This window comes from Biomphalaria glabrata, chromosome 13 (assembly GCF_947242115.1).
Source record: "Biomphalaria glabrata chromosome 13, xgBioGlab47.1, whole genome shotgun sequence".
In the NCBI taxonomy this organism is placed as follows: domain Eukaryota; kingdom Metazoa; phylum Mollusca; class Gastropoda; family Planorbidae; genus Biomphalaria; species Biomphalaria glabrata.
Genome location: NC_074723.1, coordinates 8,586,671 through 8,608,026, shown reverse-complemented (window position 1 = coordinate 8,608,026; position 21,356 = coordinate 8,586,671). Strand labels below are relative to the sequence as shown.

Here is a 21,356-nt window from a genome sequence, read left to right as displayed (position 1 = left end):
TTCACAGTTTTCTTCTATTATATTAACTTTTATTTTAAATAGTAGAAATTAAACATGTCTTTTTCTTTTCAAGAATAAGGAGACTTCAATCTTGTTTTTTTTTAATTCTTCAATAATAATTTGAGTTACAATAACACAAGACAAACGTGTTAACGGATCTACGAAAATGGAAAACGTCCAAACTATACAACACGGTCAAGCTGTCAACATTTTTTCGAGAAAGTGTGCATTTTGCATGATCATTTAGCAGCGGTTCTCAACCTTTTATGCTCGGCGACCCCTTTTTACAATCCACCACACTGCCGCGACCCCCCCTACCCCCCCCCACACACACATACAGCAATAGATGCATAGACAATAACAATCCATTTTTTCGATGGTCTTTGGCGACCCCTGGCAAATCGTCAATCGACCACCAAGGGGTTCGCGATCCACAGGTTGAGAACCCCTGATTTAGATTGTCCATTTGTAAATAATTTGTATATTCCCACTACACTTCATGATTTAGGAATTTATCGTCGATAATATAGCAGCATATATAGCGGCATATATGGTAGCAAGTATAGCAGCAAATATAGCATCATATATTGCAGCAAATATAGCAGCATATGATCTGCAAGTTGATTGGAACGAAATAAGTGTTTATTGCTCATCTCAAAGTACAAGGTCCTCATACATGAGCACTGAAGAGTCAAGGTCACTGGACAGACGTTAACCCTTTTTCGAAACTCACAGTTATACAGCATGTAATCGTATTAAAGATTATGCATTGTATGCCAGATGATCGTTTTATGAAGTGGAAATTATGTTTTAATAAAGTTAATTAACGTTACAAATGCAATCAACGAGATAGTTAAATATACCTATCCACCAAATGTGTGAAATTGTAGAAAATAAATTTAAAAAATGCAAGATATTTTTTTGGTTTTGTTTGTTTTGAATAATTTTTCAGAATGGATTGAATGATACATTTTATGATAAATAATAAATAAGAGTGTCTAAAGTAGTGATTCCCAAAGTGGTCTATATAGACCCCCAGGGGTCTACGAAGACTTCCAAGGGGTCTACGAAAGTTAAAAAGGGAATTGGGGGTCTATGAGATGTGCACGGGGGTCTAGGATAAAGAATCTCAATTCAGCATGTCGTGACTTTAATTTTGACAATTGTAATTTTTTCATACACACACATTTATGATTTGTACCTTTGGAAATCCTTAAAATTGTTATCCTGCTGATTATTTAAAAAAAAAATTATTTTATAACTATTTAAATAGTGTAGTTTTGTCTAGTTATAACTTTGACAAAAAGAAATGTAGACTGTACAGAATTAAGTATTTGATATTGAACTTCATAACTTCATTGTCAAACAAGCGAGTGTTAATGTGCCATTTTTTATGATGCTATGAAACCAATTAAGCTGGAGGATCATTTTAGATGATGTCACCCTGATAAAAAGATAATGGTTTGCAAAACTTTCAAACACTCAAAGATAAAGTTCAGAATAGACCCACAAAATTTGTTTTTGACCTGACAGTGAGAAGAAGATGATTATTGAACGTTTTACTATATCTCTTTACTTATAGTAAAATACCGAAAACCTCACACGATATGCAAATTGTTGATTTTACCAGCCGTTGAAAAAAATTGTAAAAACGCTAACACAGACTTATATCATTAAAAGAATTTCATGTTTGGGTTTTATGGCCGGTGTCTTGTTTTGGGCCTCTTTAATGCAATTTTGAAGACATGGTCTCTGGTGACACTAAAAAAGGGCAAATTTCAATGGTCCCAATTTTGAGCTTCCAAAACATATGTTTTCTCATTATCAGGTGTACGGTTTTGATGTGAACAATTTAGGTGGTTCTATCGGGATAGTTTATAATAGGTGTCATCTTTATTGTATATCGAATAAGAGCTTGTCCATTACTCGTTTTTACAATTCCCTATTAGTTTCTTCATTTCTTCCGGATAGAGTGTGATGTTCAAGTGTGTATTTGTTTTCTCACATTTGTGTGTGTCAGCCTTCTATTTCCTTCTATTTAAACATTGGAGAACAGTGTTCTTGCTGTTGTTGTTGAGCTTTACAAGGTCACACAATATGTTTTGTACAAAATCTTTTGGATGTTCCTTCAGATTTAGTGGATAATTACATCCTAGCCCAAACCTCACGGACGGGAGATGCGAGCAGGCAAAGTGACCACCGAACGTCAGTCAAGGCATCATGAGTTATTTTATTTAGGAGGCATCAGAGTTTGTCAAGCTTTGAATGACTATTTTTTTTTGTAAAAAAAAAATTAACTTTTTGGTGAACTTGACTGATTCGCTAGCATGGAAGCTGTTAGCTCCAGTGCTCCTATTTCTTCTCTGTGGTTGTCAAAAAGCTCCATGATTACAATGAACTTAATTTTTTTTAATTATTTTTTCTCCATTGGGCCATTCAATGAGTATTCCAGCTCCTCCATTTGTGGAGGCTTTCTGAGAACCATCAATGCAAACTCTGACCCATTGGTTCTTAGGGCAATGGATTTGCAGAAGAGTTCACTAAATTCTTGAACTCTGTTGGAATATAGTCAAATATTTCTTTCTTCTTATGTAAGTCTTTGCAAACAACATATTTCTGCAAACGACATATTTCCGTAGACAGCTGGCAGAGTCAACCTTGTCTGGTAATGATGTATTTTTTTATTCAAATTATTATGGCTCAAGAAATCAAGGAAAAACTGCTATTTGTGAAAACTTTTACTATGATACTTAAGGTACATTAATATTTAATGTTTTAAAGAACTACTTCATAAAACAACAAATCCCTATATGAAAAATTATCTCCGTAGCAACGGATGGTGAGCTTGCAAACCTTTAAAAATAAAAAAAGTTTTCAATGTGTTTAGTGATTGTATGCTATACGTATTAACTGTTATATAATGGGTTTAAATTATAATTTTGCTAATAAATTTATTTTAAAAAAATTAATTCAACTTAAAATGTAGTTTTAAATTACTTTTTCACTCCTCGTATCACTGGTTAGAAGTTATGTTACACAAAATGTGTAATTTGAAATTGATGAACTTTCAAAAATTCAATATAACTTAAGTAGGGGGTCTACGGAAAACCAGAAAACATGCCAAGGGGTCTACGAGACAAAAAAGTTTGGGAACCACTGCAAAGAAAGACACTACCTGATGTTATTGCATGTGTGTTTCTTAACCACCATTTCATTTACTCTTTCTCTCATACATACTTTCTCACTCTTCACTTTCTCTCTCTCCTGTCTCCTTTACTGGCCCTATACTCACTGTGTGAAGAAAGTAAGTAAAGTTATACTTATGATAAAGAAAGAGAAGCTCTACTTTTTCCACTCTGTTTGTCTGTTTGTTTGTCTGTCTGTTACAAGTTTTTAACACCTTATTTCTCCCATTTTACACCATTATTTATTGTACCAAACAAAAACATGAATCAATAAAAATAAATAACCAATTAGTAAATTAATTGTTGGTAGTTAGGTAATTAGTTAATATCGGAAAGGTAAATAAATTCAACAATATTGAGATACATAAGTGTAAATGTGGAGTTATTCAAGCTGATCCGAGAATGGGAAGTGGGAGGAATAACGTGTACAAAAATTTCTAACAGACAGACAGACAGACAGACAGTGTGAGTTGATATCAACTTTGTAATGAGACACAATAAGTTGTTTGATTAACTTTTAATCCGGAATGCATTATCTCTAAGGGTGTACATAGTTACACGGTGGGTACGCTGTAATAAGTTCGCAAACGTTTTTTTTCTTTCAAACACACCATTACTTCAATGTCTATGTCTATAATTATTACATTTCCTTTGCAGTAATAATAATAACTATGAAATGACATTATTACTGGCAATAAAACAGCCATATCTATTAAAAGCTAATGAAATTTCGATCTAAAACTGTAATTAATACTTTTATTGCCATCGCCGTTGGATATTTTCTTGTCGTCTGTCAACTCGTTAGTTGTCTCCCTTTGTCTGTTCCAGTCTTCAGTCAAAGAGGTCGCGCGTGTCTTTTGTTTCCTGTCATACATATTCATGAGCTTTGTGACGTGTCTCTTAGTTACGAGGTTCCTTCTTCTATGTTGAACGTAAACGTTGGATCGCGAGAGTGTTCTCGAGACTGTGTGTTTGAGCGAGACCTTTCGCTTTAGAAGGCATCTGCAACGACTAGCAACGTCACAACTTGTGGGCAGTCTAGACCAATAGCTCATTGCCATACAGGCTTGTGACGTGGCAACGAGATATTGGTCTAAACTGCCTACAGGTTGTGACGTCATAGGTCAGTGTTCAGGCCTTCCATAATGAAAGGTCTCGGTTTGAGAGAGAAAGAGAGAGGGACAGAAAGAGAGAGGGACAGAAAGAGAGAGGGACAGAAAGAGAAAGTAGCTGGATTTTATTTTTTTATATGAACCTTCACAAAATTGATCTAAAAATCAATATTTCAAAATGGTGATACGAAAATCAGTCGGACCACTATTAATGCATTAGTCTACTAAATATTTACACAGGGGCGAGGTGGCTGAGTGCTAAAGCGCTTGGCTTCTAAACCGAAGTGGCTAGGGTTTGAATCTCGGTGAGGTCTGGGAGCCTAAGCCCACAAAGCACTATTGGGTACCTAACATAAGTTGGGAAAAATAAATCAGTTCGATCATTGTGCTGGTCACATGATACCCTCGTTAACCGTCGGCCATATAAAAAGAAGACGTTTACATCATCTGCCCTAGTCATTGTATTGTCTAAAGGGGGTACTTTCTGTCAGGTGGGTTTAGTCGCTTAGATAGGGTATGATATTACGGTCCCGTAACCCCACCCTGAACACTATAAGGCAAGAACCAACAGGTAATAACACACAGAACTACGAGCACCAAATAAACGTCAGTCAACTAAACAGTTAGTAGCTAAAAGGCAATTGTTCAACACGAACACTGTTAATGTTAACACTAAGTGAACTTACAAACTAGTTAACAACCCAAGCGGAAGTTTAAAAAGTTAATGAACAGATTACATATTATGGTAAAAATGATGAAGTCTTAATGGTACTTACAAAAGCAAGTACACATAATCAAACTATTTACAATAGCTATAGCACGCCTCAAAATGCGGTGCCACAGTCAAGCAGGGTTCGCAACGCCCTACAGACCAATAACTTCCTACACCTCAACACGATAGTTACGATCGGCTCCAGGGGCGGACAGGCGACAATCTTTCCCATAGCTCAAAGCCTAACACCCTGAAACGAAAAGAAAACCTAGATCTAGCGATGCCGCTACAACAAAGAACTTTTCAATAGCGACACCCGTACTGAAAGATCAGCCTACTTAATAAAACTATGTACTTACTATTGTAAAAAGACGAAAGCTTAAAACCTTTGGCCACATTGCAAGATCTGCGGGGCTCGCAAAGACCTTCCTTCAGGGAACAGTGCCAGGATAAAGAAGAAGAGGCAGACAGAAAAAGCGATGGGAGGACAACATTAAGGAATGGACGGGCCTGCCATTGAGAGAGGTTCTAAACAAGGCAAAAAAAGGGAGGAATGGAGAAAGACGGTCGACAAATCTTGCATGGTGCCCCAACGGTCCAACAGACTAAGGGATAGGTAAAGGTAGGTAGGGGTACTTACGTACCGTTACAACGGGGAAACAAAAAACTAGCTACCCAGCTAACAACAGAAGCTCTCTCTCTCTCTCTTGCGGGAACTAAGGATGACGTAAACACACACATACACACTATTCTAGACAACAAAACGCGCCTAATATAAACTACTTCCAATACGCTAAAACATCAATATTAAATACAAAGAAAACTTCACGCGCGGACGACACTTTCCATTTTAATATATTTTTAAATATTCAAACACACACACACACACACACAAATATATATATACTCTAGACAGACAGTTGGGAAAAATAATTTACGTAGGTAAACTAACCGCCTAACTAACCAATATATATATAATCTTATCTAATCTTATAAAATACAGACGTTACTTCTAAAAAGAAGATGATTAAGTCCTAGGTCAATCTAGTCATGCAAGTTAATAAATGACAAACTCTGCCAAGTCAGTGGTTTTCCTGCCTGACTCATGCTCTAATAGCACTTAGGAAAAAGGAGTCTGCCTTCATCTGCGTGTCTTTCCGGGTTTGTTTGTTTTTGTATATGAAGATTAAGGTTCACAGTTTTATGTATAATTGCTTCTCTATTTCTAAGTCTTCTATCCTGAAGGATTTCTAAATTTAATGATTTTAATATCATTAGCATTGGTGTGCAATCAGATTAGTAGTTTATAGAAATGATAAGTTTGAATACATTTCATTAGTTTAGTTTATTGCTCAGACCAATCGCCATAAAACCACGTTAGTATTTGAACATTCGCTCTAAGTCGACACATAAGTCTAAGACTCCCAGTAGTGCTTCTGAGTTAGCTTCAGTAGTTCGTTGGTATGCCGATACACCAAACAAATAGGGACTAACTCTTTAGACTTATGACTTACTTACAAAGCACCAAAAGATGAATAATGTAAAAAGATATACTGAAATCCTGTGTCCTGGAATGTTTTTGTTTTTTAAATCATTTTTCGTTTCTTTTTTATTTTCAGATTTTTTTTATGGTTTAACAGGCACGTGATCATCAAACATCTAAGCCACTAATAAGCTCAAGTAGTCTTCAATAGAACCAAGCCTCCATCAAGCCTCTTTCAGCCAATCAATCAGGGGCAGCACAGAAGTCAAAGTACTCTGACATTGGTCTCGACATTATTCGACAACTGTGTAAAAAAAAAAAACGCCGTGTTGCAAAGTCACGTGACGAGGGTCTAAATCTAGTCGGCACGTGCCCCAGCACGTTAAAAAAAAATTCAAATATAGTTTCAGGTCTGGGTAGCCATTACGGAGAATAATTGTGATGCTAGAGACACACTTGGTATCTTGGTATTCATTAAGGATTTTAACTCTCGGTACTGGTGATATAACAATACATCCAGACGTCATGTTTTTGTTTGCCTAGAGCATGAAATTCTAAGTTTCGAATTTACTTTCACCGGAAGTATACACCAAATTTCTATATTTTTTCTTTTACGACTTTCATGTACACGACCCAATGCCAACACATGAGTCTACAAGCGTGCATTCGTCTGGTCAAGTCTCAGGGATCTAAGAAGCAAAACCTTCTCGTGACGCCTCAGATTACTCCGCTTTAAAACTACGGAAGTTGGACGGGACTACTTTTAGCGCCGCATCCCTAATTTGAAATCCCTCTTCAAGTCTTTTGAGCTTGCGCGCAGCATTGTAAACTCCAGAGAAAAGATTTCCTTTGCAGAATTATTTATTACAGATAAAAGAAGAATTTAATAAATATTTATAAATCATTTTTTATATAGACGATAGTTACAGCTCTCGAATAGTCTGGAAGGTTGTTGTTGTTTTTTTCGCACGGATTATATTTTATTAAAATCTTGTATTAGTGAATTCTGTAAATTGCCTTTAAATTGAATTTACTTGCATATTGTGAGATTTTATATTAATTTCTGTTTTCGTTCACTGCTGGTTGTTAGGGATTTAGTTGCGAAACCTGTTGGTAAACAAGGTATCAAAATTAAACTGTTATACTTAATATTTTCCGTAGGGAAAGACAGAAACCGTTAGAAAAATGCTCAAGGTTAACTCGATAAGTTGTAACAATATTCTAGAGGAACGAAGACTTTTGAGAGCATCTATGTGATTCGTTTGTGTAACTGCTTTTCTTGTCAGACTTGACATGTCCATACTGGACGCCATGACCACCACGGTTTCCGCCTTTGTGGACAAGCTGGTCTACGTGATTGACAAGGACAACCACAGCAGGTCAATCGGCAGCCACGCCGACGGCAGCCACGTTCACTACTTGACCAGCCAACCGGACATGTCAGCTGTGACGCCGTCGCCGGATCTCGCGGCGACCGAGAACCCGGACATGACTCCGGGGCAGCTGAAGGCGGTGACCGTGATGGTGATCAGCTTCAGCATCTTCGGTTGCCTGGGCAACGGCCTGGTACTGTACGTGTTCTCCAAGAAGAACGACAAAGTCTCCTCCACGATCTTCATCCTAGCCCTGGCCTGGACCGACTTCTTCGTCTGCCTTATCTTCATGCCGTTTACCGCGACCTACTTAAATCTGGACAGCGTGGTGCATTTCGAATTCTTCTGCAAGCTCTTCAACTTCCTCAACACGAGTAATGTGCCCTTGTCTGCTTTCCTGATGGTCGCCATTGCAGTGGACAGGTAAATGTAATACAAAATGCTGATTAGTTCACTTTGTTTTACTATTATTATTATTATTATTATTATTATGTTAGAAACGAAAGGGTATTCATTCCCTGGCACTACCAGGGTCAAGTTTCGTTAAAGAGAAACACAATTTATTGTAGTCCCTTTATCAGTGTCCACTGAGGAATTGTTAAGACTGCCTTGAAATAAACATGTCAATTTAATTATATTTCCACTAAGGTCACCAGTGGTAAGGCTCTTGGTTTTTACGTTTCCACTGAGGTGACCGGGGTAAAGCGCTTGGTTTTTATAGTCCCACTAAGGTCATCAGTGGTAAGGCTTTTGGTTTTTACATTTCCACTGAGGTCACCAATAGTAAGGCTTTTGGTTTTTACATTTCCACTGAGGTGACCGGGGTAAAGCGCTTGGTTTTATATTTCCACTAAGGTCACCAGTGGTAAAGCTCTTGGTTTTTACATTTCCTCTAAGGTCACCAGTGGTAAGGCTCTTGGTTTTTACATTTCCACTAAGGTCACCAGTGGTAAAGCTCTTGGTTTTTACATTTCCACTAAGGTCACCGGTGGTAAGGCTCTTGGTTTTTACATTTCCACTGAGGTGACCGGGGTAAAGCGCTTGGTTTTTATAGTTCCACTAAGGTCACCAGTGGTAAGGCTCTTGGTTTTTACATTTCCACTGAGGTGACCGGGGTAAAGCGCTTGGTTTTTATAGTTCCACTAAGGTCACCAGTGGTAAAGAGCTTAGTTTTTATATTTCCACTAAGGTCACCAGTGGTAAAGCTTTTGGTTTCAACATTCCAATCTTGGAGAAGACTTGGAATTGGATTCTTTAGGGCGTCCTTTAGTTCGCACAGCTCTGATGGACATGATATAATTTGGGAAAGTAAAAGTGTTTAGTCGTTGTGCTGGCCACATCACACAATCGTTAATCGTTGACTTTACTGCCCCATGGATTGCTTGGTCTGACAATAGTACTTTTACTATATTTTCTTCCTTTTAAGGTCACGGGGGTTATGCAATGTAATTCTGGATTGTCTAGGTTTATTCAGTAAAAAAAAAATAAGTAACACTGGGTTGAAAAATATGACATCGTCTGCTCTGTCTTCTAAACACATACAATCACACACACTCACGATCCTCGATAGCCAATGAAACAAACTAGTTTTCTCTCATCGCATGGCCTGTGTTGAGAAAGTCTGGCGGACTCGAGTTTCATTTCAACACCACTTTTTGAGATTGTTTATAGGTCGGTCCTGAGATGTTGTCCAATTGCTTAATGGATGCCTCGATTTGAAACTGAGGTTAAGTGCGTGCACAAAGAGGATATATCACGGTAGATAAGTCGAAATATCTACTCGCGTGCCGCACTTCCTAAAGCCAATTATTTCGTGTTTTTTTTTTAATGGAAGATATATACTCCTCTCTCTCTCTCTCTCTCTCTATATATATATATATATATATATATATATATATAGAGAGAGAGAGAGAGAGAGAGAGATAATAATAGATATAGACATAGATAGATAGATAGATAGATAGATAGATAGATAGATAGACAGACAGACAGACAGACAGACAGACAGACAGAGACAGAGAATTTATATCGATATAAATATTTATACCTCAGTATATTGTATCATTACGTATCACATACGTTTGTATCTTGTATCTTTTGTTTCAGATACTTTAGTATTTGCCATCCGTTTCTCCACATCATGACTCCCAGGCGAGCGAAAGCCACCATCTTATGCCTTGTGGTGTTCGCGTTTTCATTGGGTGAGATTTTCTTTTCAATTCCTGATCAGTGTTTCTGCTAGTTGTCCCTCCATTGTACCTCGACCCCCAATTATAAACAATGGTCCATTCTCACATGCAGTGACCATTTCAACTCGTTGCCAAGGCCAGGGCCTCCAGTTCAAGTCCCAACAGTTTTTAATCTGAAACTAGATAACGCCCATCCTTCCCCCATTCTGTTAGGACACTTTAAAGAATAGCAGTCGTTGTGCAGGCCCTACAATATCCTTGTAAACGTCAGCCTTTAAAACAAATTACTTTTGAAAATTGAAAAGAAAATGTTTGGGTGGGTGAAATTTTGAAAATTCCCGAAATTGGCAGCGAAGTTGACACTAATAACGCGGATGTCGTGGGTTCCATCCCATACTGGCTAATTTTTTTTTTGTTTTTAAACAATCCAATCCGATCCGTATCTGGGTCAATCCGAACAGATGACACTGGATCCGTACAATCAGATGCCAATTTGGAACCGTGCTATCAAATGCCATTCATATGATGTCAATAGATACGATCTGATAAGATTTTATTTTAACATAAACAAGGAATAGATTTTAAAATGGTATCAATTATTTCAATTAAATGTCAAAAATACTTCTGAAGTTTCAAAAAACAAATTTCCCTGTATTTGGAAGCCTAACTATTATCTTAAATCTATTTTTAAACTATCGACGAAGCTCCAGATGATCCTAATAAACGAATACAAGGTTGAAAATATCAGAGTTCATTCAAACTTCTCTACATTTTCCGTGTATATTTCTGAGATCTATCTGTCCAGTTGAGATCCTTGTCCATCCTACCATCTTTGCTTCATGTTCTTCTCATCTCCTCCACGTTTGACTGCCTTCTTCCAGTCTTTCTCTTTCCCCGTGAGTTCCAGTCCAGAGCCTGTTTTTGAAATACCTCTTTTCAAGTCACGCTTTCGAAGTGGAACCTGGGCATACTCTGGGTGGACGCTCTTCTCGAAAAAACGGCTCAAACGATTTTCCTAGATAGTTGATGTATGTCGCTGGGAAAATAATTATTAGCTCGTTGGCCACACTGGATAAAACTCTAGTTTGGCCGCTATAATTTCCAAATGTATGATAAGAAAAGAATTTAAATTTGGCTAGAAAATTTTAAAAATCTGTATCTTGAATAGTCTTTCCGTCTTCGAATATTCCCGAATTCAAGAGTTAATAAATTAATAAATTAATGTTAAGTCTAGATCTAAAGGTTTATCATTAGAACTTTTTAATAGATTTATACATTCGCTTTACCAGGGTTTTTTTCCTCGGGAAAAGGGGGTGTGTAGTTAATGAGGTGTAACACGTACCCCCTTCAAAGTCTTCCCGTACCTCTTGGGGACGCGTACCCCACTTTGAGAAACACTGGTCTATAAGATATACAAAGGAGACTTTTTTAAAAGTATTTGCTAATGTTTTTCCCATTCTTCATTTCAGGCTCCATAACCTCGTGTCTGTTTGGGATTCATTCTTATAATGAAACACTGACGCAGTACAACGCCCACAATTGCAACAGTAGCTTCGCCTCCCCGAGATTACTATACAGTGACACGGGAGATAATCTTCCATGGAATAATTTCACAGTTACTTCCCCTGGTCCTGATACCTTGGCCCTGTGTGAGGAACTGCGCATCAGTTTGTCAAAACGAGACGGAGCGTGTTTAGAAAAGTACCAGATCCTGTCGTTGGGTTTTATGGAAACTTACCAAAAAATTTATATTTCGTTTTACATCATTTCTCTTCTATCAGTATTCACATTGTATTTCTTTATCTACCGGTCAGTGGTCAAGCGCAGGGCCTGGCGGAGAAAGCAGAAGTCGTGGTCCCACTCCCCGATGACCATGACAGCGGCTTCCACCATGCCGGCCACCGCAGAGAATCGTGTCACGCAGCTGACCTACGGGGCCGAGGGCCAAACCTTGGAGCTGTCCCCGAAGCACCCGGAGAACAACGAGGCTTTCCGGGAGGCCAACGGAGACAAGACGGAGGAACGCGAGTATGTGGCCGACAACCGGCTAGCCAAGACCAACAACTCTTCCAGACCGGCGGAGATGGTCGTGGTGACCCGGAACGACTTTGCCAACGACGGCGTGGTAGAGACGTCCGCGCTGAGCTCGGCCGAGAAGAAGACAATCCGGGAGCGGCGCGACTTCAACTTCTTGGCTAACATCCGCACGGCGAGCATGCTGTTCGTGGTGGCCGTGGTGTTCATCGTCAGTTTCCTCCCAGCGTGGCTGATGGCCGTGCGCCTGATCGGCTACCACGTGATCGTCTTCTACTCTCACTTCTTCTACAATGTGGTCAACCCGGTCATCTACGCCTTCATGAACCAGTCTTTCAGAAAAGAGCTGAAGCGAGTGTTTCAACGAGGTACCCACCTTTTGAGGAGTGGATGACGCCCCCGAAAATAATAAATCCTCCCTTGCACCCTCTTCTCTTTAATGTGGCCTTTAATTTCCCCCCAAGATTGTTTCGCCATATTGTCTTGTGTTCTTTTCTTCATCAAAGCTTTCAGTTGTTTTTGTTCCTTATTTAATTCCAGTTCCAATTTTTATCTTCCCACTATAAACAAAATTCTAGTATGGGCTGCTTTTTTTTTTTATTAAAAAAAACCTATCCCCCCACATAAGTAAATATTATTTCGTTGCATTTCTATTGCTCGCTTTTGCCTATGTTCCAACTTTTTGATATTGTATAGCCGGGTTAGATAACCCTTCCTTTCACACTTCTGCCATCTAGTATCCCTATTGTATAATGTCCATAATTTTACATTTAGTGTATATAGAAATATATATTAAAATATTTTTTTTTCTTTTTACTCGGCAGTGCTTAATATTTAATCAGTCCCTCAAGTTTTCTTTTTTTCATATGTACAGTATTTTTTTAGTTCTTATTTCTTTTTATCTTTATTTTTTTACCTTTCATTTTAGTAAAAATCTGCCATATCTATGCTCGATTTCTTCGCGTAGTTGTTTATTCAATAACGACATTTTCATAGCAAAACATATTGCTGACAACTCGAAGACAAACTAAACAATATTTGTAGAGTTTGTTTCCATTAATTACACTGGCGCTTACCTTAATTTTCTGCGAAAATAAATGCACAGGGGGAAAAAAATTACAATTTCACTCTTCTAAGTTGAATCTAAAGTCAATCATGATTTTTTCTTAATTTAAAAGCATCAAATCTGCAAGGAATGGCTCCATTGAGGATTCGTACGATAAACTAAACAATGTCTGTGAAAGAAGCTAAACTGTACTGCTGCCAACTAAACACAAAAAAATAGCTTCAAACGCAAGAGCTAAAAAAAAAAGTGCTAAAAATGTGAACACACGTGTTCATATGTCTTTAAAAAACACAGAACTTTTTGTCAACACTTTCGTGATTGAAAACGCTGAAGGAGAAGCTGTAAGATCACTATTCCAGCTGTAAGATCACTATTCCAGCTGTAAGATCACTATTCCAGCTGTAAGATCACTATTCGAGCTGTAAGATCACTATTCCAGCTGTAAGATCACTATTCCAGCTGTAAGATCACTATTCGAGCTGTAAGATCACTATTCCAGCTGTAAGATCACTATTCGAGCTGTAAAATCACTATTCGAGCTGTAAGATCACTATTCCAGCTGTAAGATCACTATTCGAGCTGTAAGATCACTATTCCAGCTGTAAGATCACTATTCGAGCTGTAAGATCACTATTCGAGCTGTAAGATCACTATTCCAGCTGTAAGATCACTATTCGAGCTGTAAGATCACTATTCCAGCTGTAAGATCACTATTCGAGCTGTAAGATCACTATTCGAGCTGTAAGATCACTATTCCAGCTGTAAGATCACTATTCCAGCTGTAAGATCACTATTCCAGCTGTAAGATCACTATTCGAGCTGTAAGATCACTAAGATCACTATATAATGTGTGTTTGTCTATAATTGCCGATTTATGTCTGTCTATATGAGTCTGTGTCTATGTCCATCTATCCATAGCGCACAATGCCTTTCGCCAAACTACCTCTTATATTCAAAAGATAATATACAAATAATAACTGTATATAAATATAATGCGAACTGAGTACGAAAGTGCGTGTGTGTTTACGCAGATGAATGAATGTGTGTGTGTGCATGTGTGACTATGCCTACGTGTTTCCATATGTATATCTCTTTTTGTTTCTCTTTTCTCTCTCTCTCTCTCTTTGTCTCTCTCTCTCTCTCTCTCTTCTTTTCTTGTTTTTCCTCCTTTTGCATCGTTTAAATATCATCAAGTATCACATTTGTTAAGTGTAATATCATTATGCACACATTGTTTTCGAAACGAGGCTAATCGTACACAAAGCAAATTAAAACAGATGACCTTTTTTAATCAATCCCCAGTATTGCGTCTGTCCTAGTGAAGCTGTTAGTATGTGTTGTATAATAGTCCAGCAGTATCACATGTTTTCATTGTCTGTCCAAGTGAAGCTGTTAGTATGTGTTGTATGATAGTCCAGCAGTATCACATTGTTTCATTGTCTGTCCAAGTGAAGCTGTTAGTAGATCTATGTGTTGTATAATAGTCCAGCAGTATCACATTGTTTCATTGTCTGTCCAAGTGAAGCTGTTAGTAGATCTATGTGTTGTATAATAGTCCAGCAGTAGCATATTGTTTCTATGTGTTGTATAATAGTCAAGCAGTAGCACATTTTCGTTCTGATATATCACATATGAAATATACTTGCGTTAAAAGTTGTAAGAAGAGTTCACAAAACAGGTTTTAGATGATTTGAATATCAGACATATATTACGATAAAAAGAGAAAAGTAAACTTATTGTTGATGTCATTGTGGGTGGTAGAGGTCGTGGATGCCATTGTGTTTGTAGAGGTCGTAGATGTTATTGTAGTGGAAGGGGTCATCGATGTCGTTGTAGTGGTAGAGGTTATCGATGTTACTGTGGTGGTAGAAGACGTTGTGGTTGGTAGAGGTGTTTGTAGTGGTCTTTGATGTCATTGTGATGGTAGAGGTCGTTGATGTTATTATAGTGGAAGAGGCCATCGATGTCATTGTAGTGGTAAAGGTCATCGATGTCATAGTGTTGGTCTTTGATATCATTGTAGGGGAAGAGGTAGTGGTAGATGCCGTTGATGTCATTGTGGTTTGTCTAATGGCATTTCCTCTGGGGCTAATCAGTCATCAATTATCGAAAGAACATCTTTAATGTACTACAAAAGATATGTCTGAATTTCTCTAGACTTAAGCTACTCAAGGATGCAGCAGTATAGTCAGTGCCCTTACTGGCTACAGATACGAAGACATTTTGTAATTAACGAATCACGTACTTAGACGATTGCCTAGCATAAGAAAGGTCTGATAATGCATGTGTAGAGTGGTGTAGAGTTCTTGGTTCCTTTCACTGAAAAAAAGTAGCCCATGCGCAGATAAACCAAAAGAAAGCACAAAATAAATGAATGGGGACTGAAAAAAAGTTTATCGTTTGCTTATTACTCAGCTTCTCCCCCTCCCCCCTTTCTTTCTCTCTTGACCTAATTTGCTGAAAGTTATCCAATCAAATCTAGACTAGCATGCAATCAAGCTAACCCCAAAACAAAATGTCTGATTAGCATGAAACCAAGCATTCCCATCAGACACAGGCATGCAACACTGCTACCTAATCCGATCCATGCTAGCATGCAACGCCACAGGGTGGTAAGTAGCCCTTTACCTCCTCATATTTATTCAAAGTTTAAATATATATATATTTATTTTGTTTTTGGCATCTTTTCCTTTTTTTTTATTGTGAAAGTATTTTTTTCCTGTCTGAGATATTGTAAACACCTGCTTCCCCTCATTTCAACACAGTGTTTTTTATCTTTATTTTTGTTGAAAACTTAAAATTTATTAAAAAAAAAAGTTAAATAATTGCTTATAATGTTTTGTATAAACAAACTTTATTTATACATGCAATTCAAAATATAGTCAAAGCATTATTTTTCAGTAAATATTTAGAATTCACCAACATATATATTTATATTTCTTTTCACAAATAAACGTCAAGCTTTTTAGTTTCCACAAAATGACTCATTTGGGAATATTCACTATAATACTAACCAATGTCAAGGACGCTAAATTTAATTTCAATATTGTCACCTTAATTTAAAACAAAAGTGAATCCTAAGTGAAAAAGATATTAAGAATTAATTCTGCAGGGCTAAATAGTTCACAAATTATCAAGTACAATTTTAAAAAAAAAAAGCGTAGCTTAACGTTTTCTTTATTTTATACACGGATACACCAAATAAAAGCTATTTATAGTTTTTTCCACCATAGATGAAAATGTCTAATGCCCATGAAATCTATTCGCCTGAACAACGTGTACCATTCAGGTTTTTGTTAAAACTACTTTTTTTTCCATGTTTCTGCTAAGTATGATAGTCTCCCTGTAGAGTATATCATGGATTTACTTAAAGTAATGAAATTATAAGCATAGTTTCATAGTCAGACACTTGCGCACCATATTCACAAACGTTCTGCTAAGTATGATAGTCTCCCTGTAGAGTATATCATGGATTTACTGAAAGTAATGAAATTATAAGCATAGTTTCATAGTCAGACACTTGCGCACCATATTCACAAACGTTCTTTGAAGCACTATTCCCAGCATCTTTACCGCCAACGCCGGTCATTTTATAATAAAGTAGCTTTTTCCCTGTCTCCTTCAGCTATTTATTTTAAGCTCCACGTGGAAAGTCTGTGTACTTGATCAATGTCAGTGAATTATTATCGATTGAGAATGACCTAGTTGACCTATGACCTATGATCAGCGTCATTAATGATTGAATGCAACTTATACAGCACGTTTAACTGGAGATATATCTTTTTGTTTTGCCTAATGCTTCATGGGAATTTTGGGGCAATCAATAGTTTTTTATAGGTCGGTTTTGACGCAAGATTAATGTTCTTCCTGACTCAAGTACATTTTTTAAAGGCATCACTAGCCTGACTAAATACTCTCAGACAAAAATATTCTATAAATCTTGGTATAAGTATATCACTTTCGGGCTTACAATCCTCACACACCGTTTGGCGCAATGGGCGGCAGCTGTCTCCACCGAGATGGGTCACGTGAGAGATGAGCTCTGATTGGTTACAGAGCAGGAATGGCTACTTCTTGTGTAATGCTCTAACAGGAAATAGGGTCGTGGAGTGATGTGCCTTGTAATCTCTATACAGATCAGGTAACCGGACTGATACTTCCACTTTGGGTCTCGGAGTTGGAGACAGTCGTCAGTGCCGCCCTTGGATGATTGGAGGCTCTAGGCGAACTGAATTAGGTGGCCCCAAATGAGATAGAAAAATACAAAAATAAACACACACAAAAATTAAAACAATTTATTTAAAATTAGTGAAGAAACCAGTTTAGCTACGAATGGACGGCAGGATTATGTCTTGAGACAGAGAGTCCAGGTGCCTCGGGGTTATCCTCGATCAGATGCTGACTATGTGCAACCATATCCAGCATGTACGCGAGGGGGCCTCCAGGATGCTGAATATCGTGAGGAAGCTGGCTGAAACTAATTGGGGTGCGAGAGCCGGTGTGTTGAGGGCGATATACATTGGAGCAGTGCGCTCTCAGATTGATTATAGTCTGCCTGTTCAGGTCTACGCATCGCGGGTTTCTCTATCGTGCTTGGATGCTGTTCGGAATCGAGGCAGGAGGGGGGGGGGAGTTACTATAGGATTGGATGGTGAAGGCGTTGTAATATTTTCAGAAGTTGAACTAGTGACCCAATATCCCAATATCCAACGCGTTATTGCGACCTAGCCGGGCCGGTTGGGTGAGGCGGAGGGCTGGGCTCGAACTCGGGGACCATGGTTTCGACGGTCCGAGGCGCATACCGCATGACCAGGCAGACATTTATGGATGTCTTCCTTATGTGTGTATTTCTATAAGCATGAATAGCCTACTAATTGATTGATTTGTCCAAATAAGTAGTAATGATGTTCAATTTATGTTTGGTGCTCATGTATTTCTACAAATCTTTTTGCGAGTCTGTTACTAAGTAATTAAGGTAGTTATGAACTGATTACAAAGGTGGAAGTCTCCAGTGGGAAATAATTATAATGTAAACTTGAAGGAAAGGATGTATTGTATGCCTAGTCTGAATATTTTATTAACCAAGCAGTGCAAATATCGTGCGAGTGTTTTTAAAGGAAGGGGAAGTGACTTTAACTTAAAAGGCTGATGAAGTAAATGTCTCATTTTCATTAAGTTTAAGTACTACTTCATGTTTCTTTTCTTATCACTTGTACTCTCTCTCTCTCTTTCTCTCTCTCACTATCTCTCTCTCTCTACCACTATCTCTTTATTTCTCTATTAATCTTTTCTCTTTGCCTTTCTCTCTGTCTCTTTTTTTATTACTCATTTAAATAACTTTCTTTTTAATATAAACGCTCTCTCTCTCTCTCTCTCTCTTTATCTTATTTACCTTTACATATGTTTGTATTCTTGATCGCTCTGTATCTATCTCTTTTCTCTTTTTCTCATTCTCTCTCTCTTATTCTCTCTTTATCTCTCTTATTTTCACTCTCTCTTTCTCTTATTATCTCTCTCTTTCTCTCTCTCCTGTACTGATGATTTCCTTCTTGTTCTACAGAGTGCCATAAGCTAAGTTGCCATAGAAACAGACCCAGTTACGAGCACGGAGTGTCAAGGACTGGAATGACGGAGCTGAGTGTTTGTGAGTCCCCGGATGATAACTTCGCGGAGGGATACAGAACCCGACTGAACACCGAATGACTACTTAGCGGAGGGATACAGGACCCCACCGAACACTGAATGAGGCCGGCGAAGGGCCAAAAGGGACAGCCTAGCGGATGCCAGACCCTCATTTAGGAATTGACTACAAAACTTTGGGAGGAAAAGAGGGGAGCGGGGTGGAGACGTTCATGAGAAAGTGGGGGAGGAGTAGGTTGTGTCTGAGAGACCGTTTGTTTTAATAACTTGTTCACCATCTTGAAACCTTTTAATAAGTCACTTTAATCTGCCACTGTCTTTTAATAAATCCAATTTGAACTGTATTGTCAATCTCTCTCTCTCTCTCTCTGCCTAGAGCTCTCCTTTTCTCTTTACTTTTGTATGTATATATTTTCTCTCTCTCTCTCCCTCTCTCTCTCTCTCTCTTTCTCTCTTTTGCTCTCTAACTTTCTAAGTTTAATTTGTCTAATGACAGGCTAGTGTGCAAAGTTGTGTTTTTTTAACACGGTTTAGATATGGTGAGATATGTGCGGAGATATGTCATGAAATATGTCTGTATATGTGTCTGTGCTACTCTGTAGATGTGTGTGGAAATATGTCTGGCGATATATCTGTTAATATGTCTGGAGATAGGTTAAGGGATATATCTGGGGAGGTTAAGGGATAAGTCTGGGGATATATCTGTAGATACGTCTGTTGTAGATATGTGTTGTGTCTATTGATAGGTCTGGAAATCTGTTGAACTCACCATGTCTCCACATAGTTCCTGTAGCGTCATAAAACCACGTGATTAAACCCCCTGCATACGTCATTTCCGATTTCCAAACTCCTCACGTACTCCTCGCATACTACACACACACACTGTGTTTACGCCTCTGTGCCTACGTCATACACTCATGCCAATATTTTTTTTATTTCTTTTATTGTGTGTGTGTGTGTGACTTGTGTTTTCCTGTATGTGGTACCCCTGATACAGTTATTCACCTTAGTGTCATTTTGTCAACGTGTTCGTGTGGGCTTTACAACTAAGTCCAATTGAATCCAATTTTTCATGGAATGAATGGATCAAAACGTATAAAGGTCCAGATGAGATCAATGTGGGCAGTGAAATACAAGTACATAGTGTTGTTGTTTTTAATCAATTCCTATTTCATGCTGGTCTATCAAATCAAATAGTATTTTCTTTCTTCGCCATGGCAAGGCGTGTTCTCTCTGAAGCCGTGTTACGTAAAGTGTCGAAACAAACCTATTAAACCTATTATATAATTATATCGTATGTAGAGTTTATTCCCAAACACTAGATCAGGGGTTCTCAACCTGTGGGTCACGACCCCCTTTGGGATCGATTGACGATTTGCCAGGGGTCGCCAATGACCATCGAAAAAATGGATTGTTTTGTCTATTCTTCTATTGCTGTGTATGTGAGCAAAAGGGGCATTGTAAAAAGGGGTCGCCGAGTTTAAAAGGTTGAGAACCACTGTGTGACTAGATGATACGTTGCTTCATGCTCGTCACAGAATAGGTGATTCCATATATTTAACATAGTGACTTTGTCAATTAGGAATGAGCTTGCTTTTCCGTCAAATTGTTATTCATTTTGTGTGTGTGTGTATCTAATTAGTTGATTTGTTTTAATTAAAGAAGTCAGTCGGTACTTGTTCGATAATAATTTATGAAACTTTTTACAAAGCCTACAACAACCCACTCTGTCTGTCTGTCTGATGCAAATCTTGTACACGTTATATCTCCCACTTCCGTCTCTTGAATCAAGTTAAAACGTTGCACAATTATTCATTGTCTATGTCAACACATGAATTAATCAAAAATTAATTAATTTTTTTATATATAGAAAAGGGGATATATATCTTGCAGTGTTGAGGGATATGTCAGTAATTGGGCTTTTTTTTTCCTTATATAAGCTTTGTTTGTTTGTTTTTATTTATTTATTTTTGTATTATGCCAGTTAAAGCGTTAAAAATATGAAAGGCAGGGCATTAGCTAGAGTTGGTACGATGTCGCTGACACAGCAGTTACGCTAGGAATGTGTGCTAAGGAAAAGCAAATTAACGTCACAGTTTAGGATCAGCGGTGCCGCAGGTTGTGTCTGCGTGTAGCACCGTGTGCTTGCACGCTGCCTAAGCGTCACCGGTGCGTAAATATATACCTTTGTGTAGTAAAACAATGTTGATCTGTTCTCGTATATTTTAAAGATCAATATCAATGAAGTGGTACATAATCTACATATTTTTTGTATAACTGGATGGATATATAATACAGTACATGCATATAGGCCAAATATAGTGCTACTTTTAGGCTTCTAAAGAACTTACCGATCTTTTCTCCCTGAATACAGACTCCTTCTCAAGAAGCACAATCCAGTATTAGTCTGGTGCAATGAATTAATAATCCAGTATGAAAGATAATCCATAATGAATTAACATATAATCAACAAAACTAACTCAATTAAAAAAAAAAATTCCCTGTGTACCGTTTCGAGTTATTCACACACCCACGCAAAAACAAAATAGAATCATGGCGTGC

The 21,356-nt window shown here is 38.0% G+C and overlaps 1 protein-coding gene and 1 long non-coding RNA gene across 2 annotated transcripts in view; both read left to right on the top strand.

Moving 5' to 3' along the window:
* LOC106056077 (uncharacterized) overlaps positions 1 to 6,947 on the top strand; it is a 193,685-nt gene extending 186,738 nt beyond the window's left edge. The window contains exon 4 of the long non-coding RNA XR_008774453.1: positions 6,629 to 6,947. This is a non-coding gene — a long non-coding RNA (uncharacterized LOC106056077). The remainder of the gene's footprint in view (positions 1 to 6,628) is intronic.
* A 39-nt stretch (positions 6,948 to 6,986) lies between these two features.
* LOC106056076 (uncharacterized) lies at positions 6,987 to 20,061 on the top strand. The gene is made up of 4 exons (XM_013212652.2): positions 6,987 to 8,288; positions 9,972 to 10,066; positions 11,524 to 12,456; positions 18,715 to 20,061. Exons 1-4 carry the CDS (start codon positions 7,786 to 7,788, stop codon positions 18,855 to 18,857), a joined length of 1,674 nt encoding a protein of 557 aa, XP_013068106.2. The 5' UTR covers positions 6,987 to 7,785; the 3' UTR covers positions 18,858 to 20,061.
* Positions 20,062 to 21,356: the final 1,295 nt, after the last annotated feature.

Excerpts from the sequence above, each read along its gene's own strand:
- LOC106056076 (XM_013212652.2), top strand. The coding sequence starts at position 7,786 with ATGTCCATACTGGACGCCATGACCACCACGGTTTCCGCCTTTGTGGAC. Across the intron at positions 8,289-9,971 it reads GTCGCCATTGCAGTGGACAG|ATACTTTAGTATTTGCCATC; the intron begins GTAAATGTAATA and ends CTTTTGTTTCAG. Across the intron at positions 12,457-18,714 it reads GAAGCGAGTGTTTCAACGAG|AGTGCCATAAGCTAAGTTGC; the intron begins GTACCCACCTTT and ends CTTGTTCTACAG.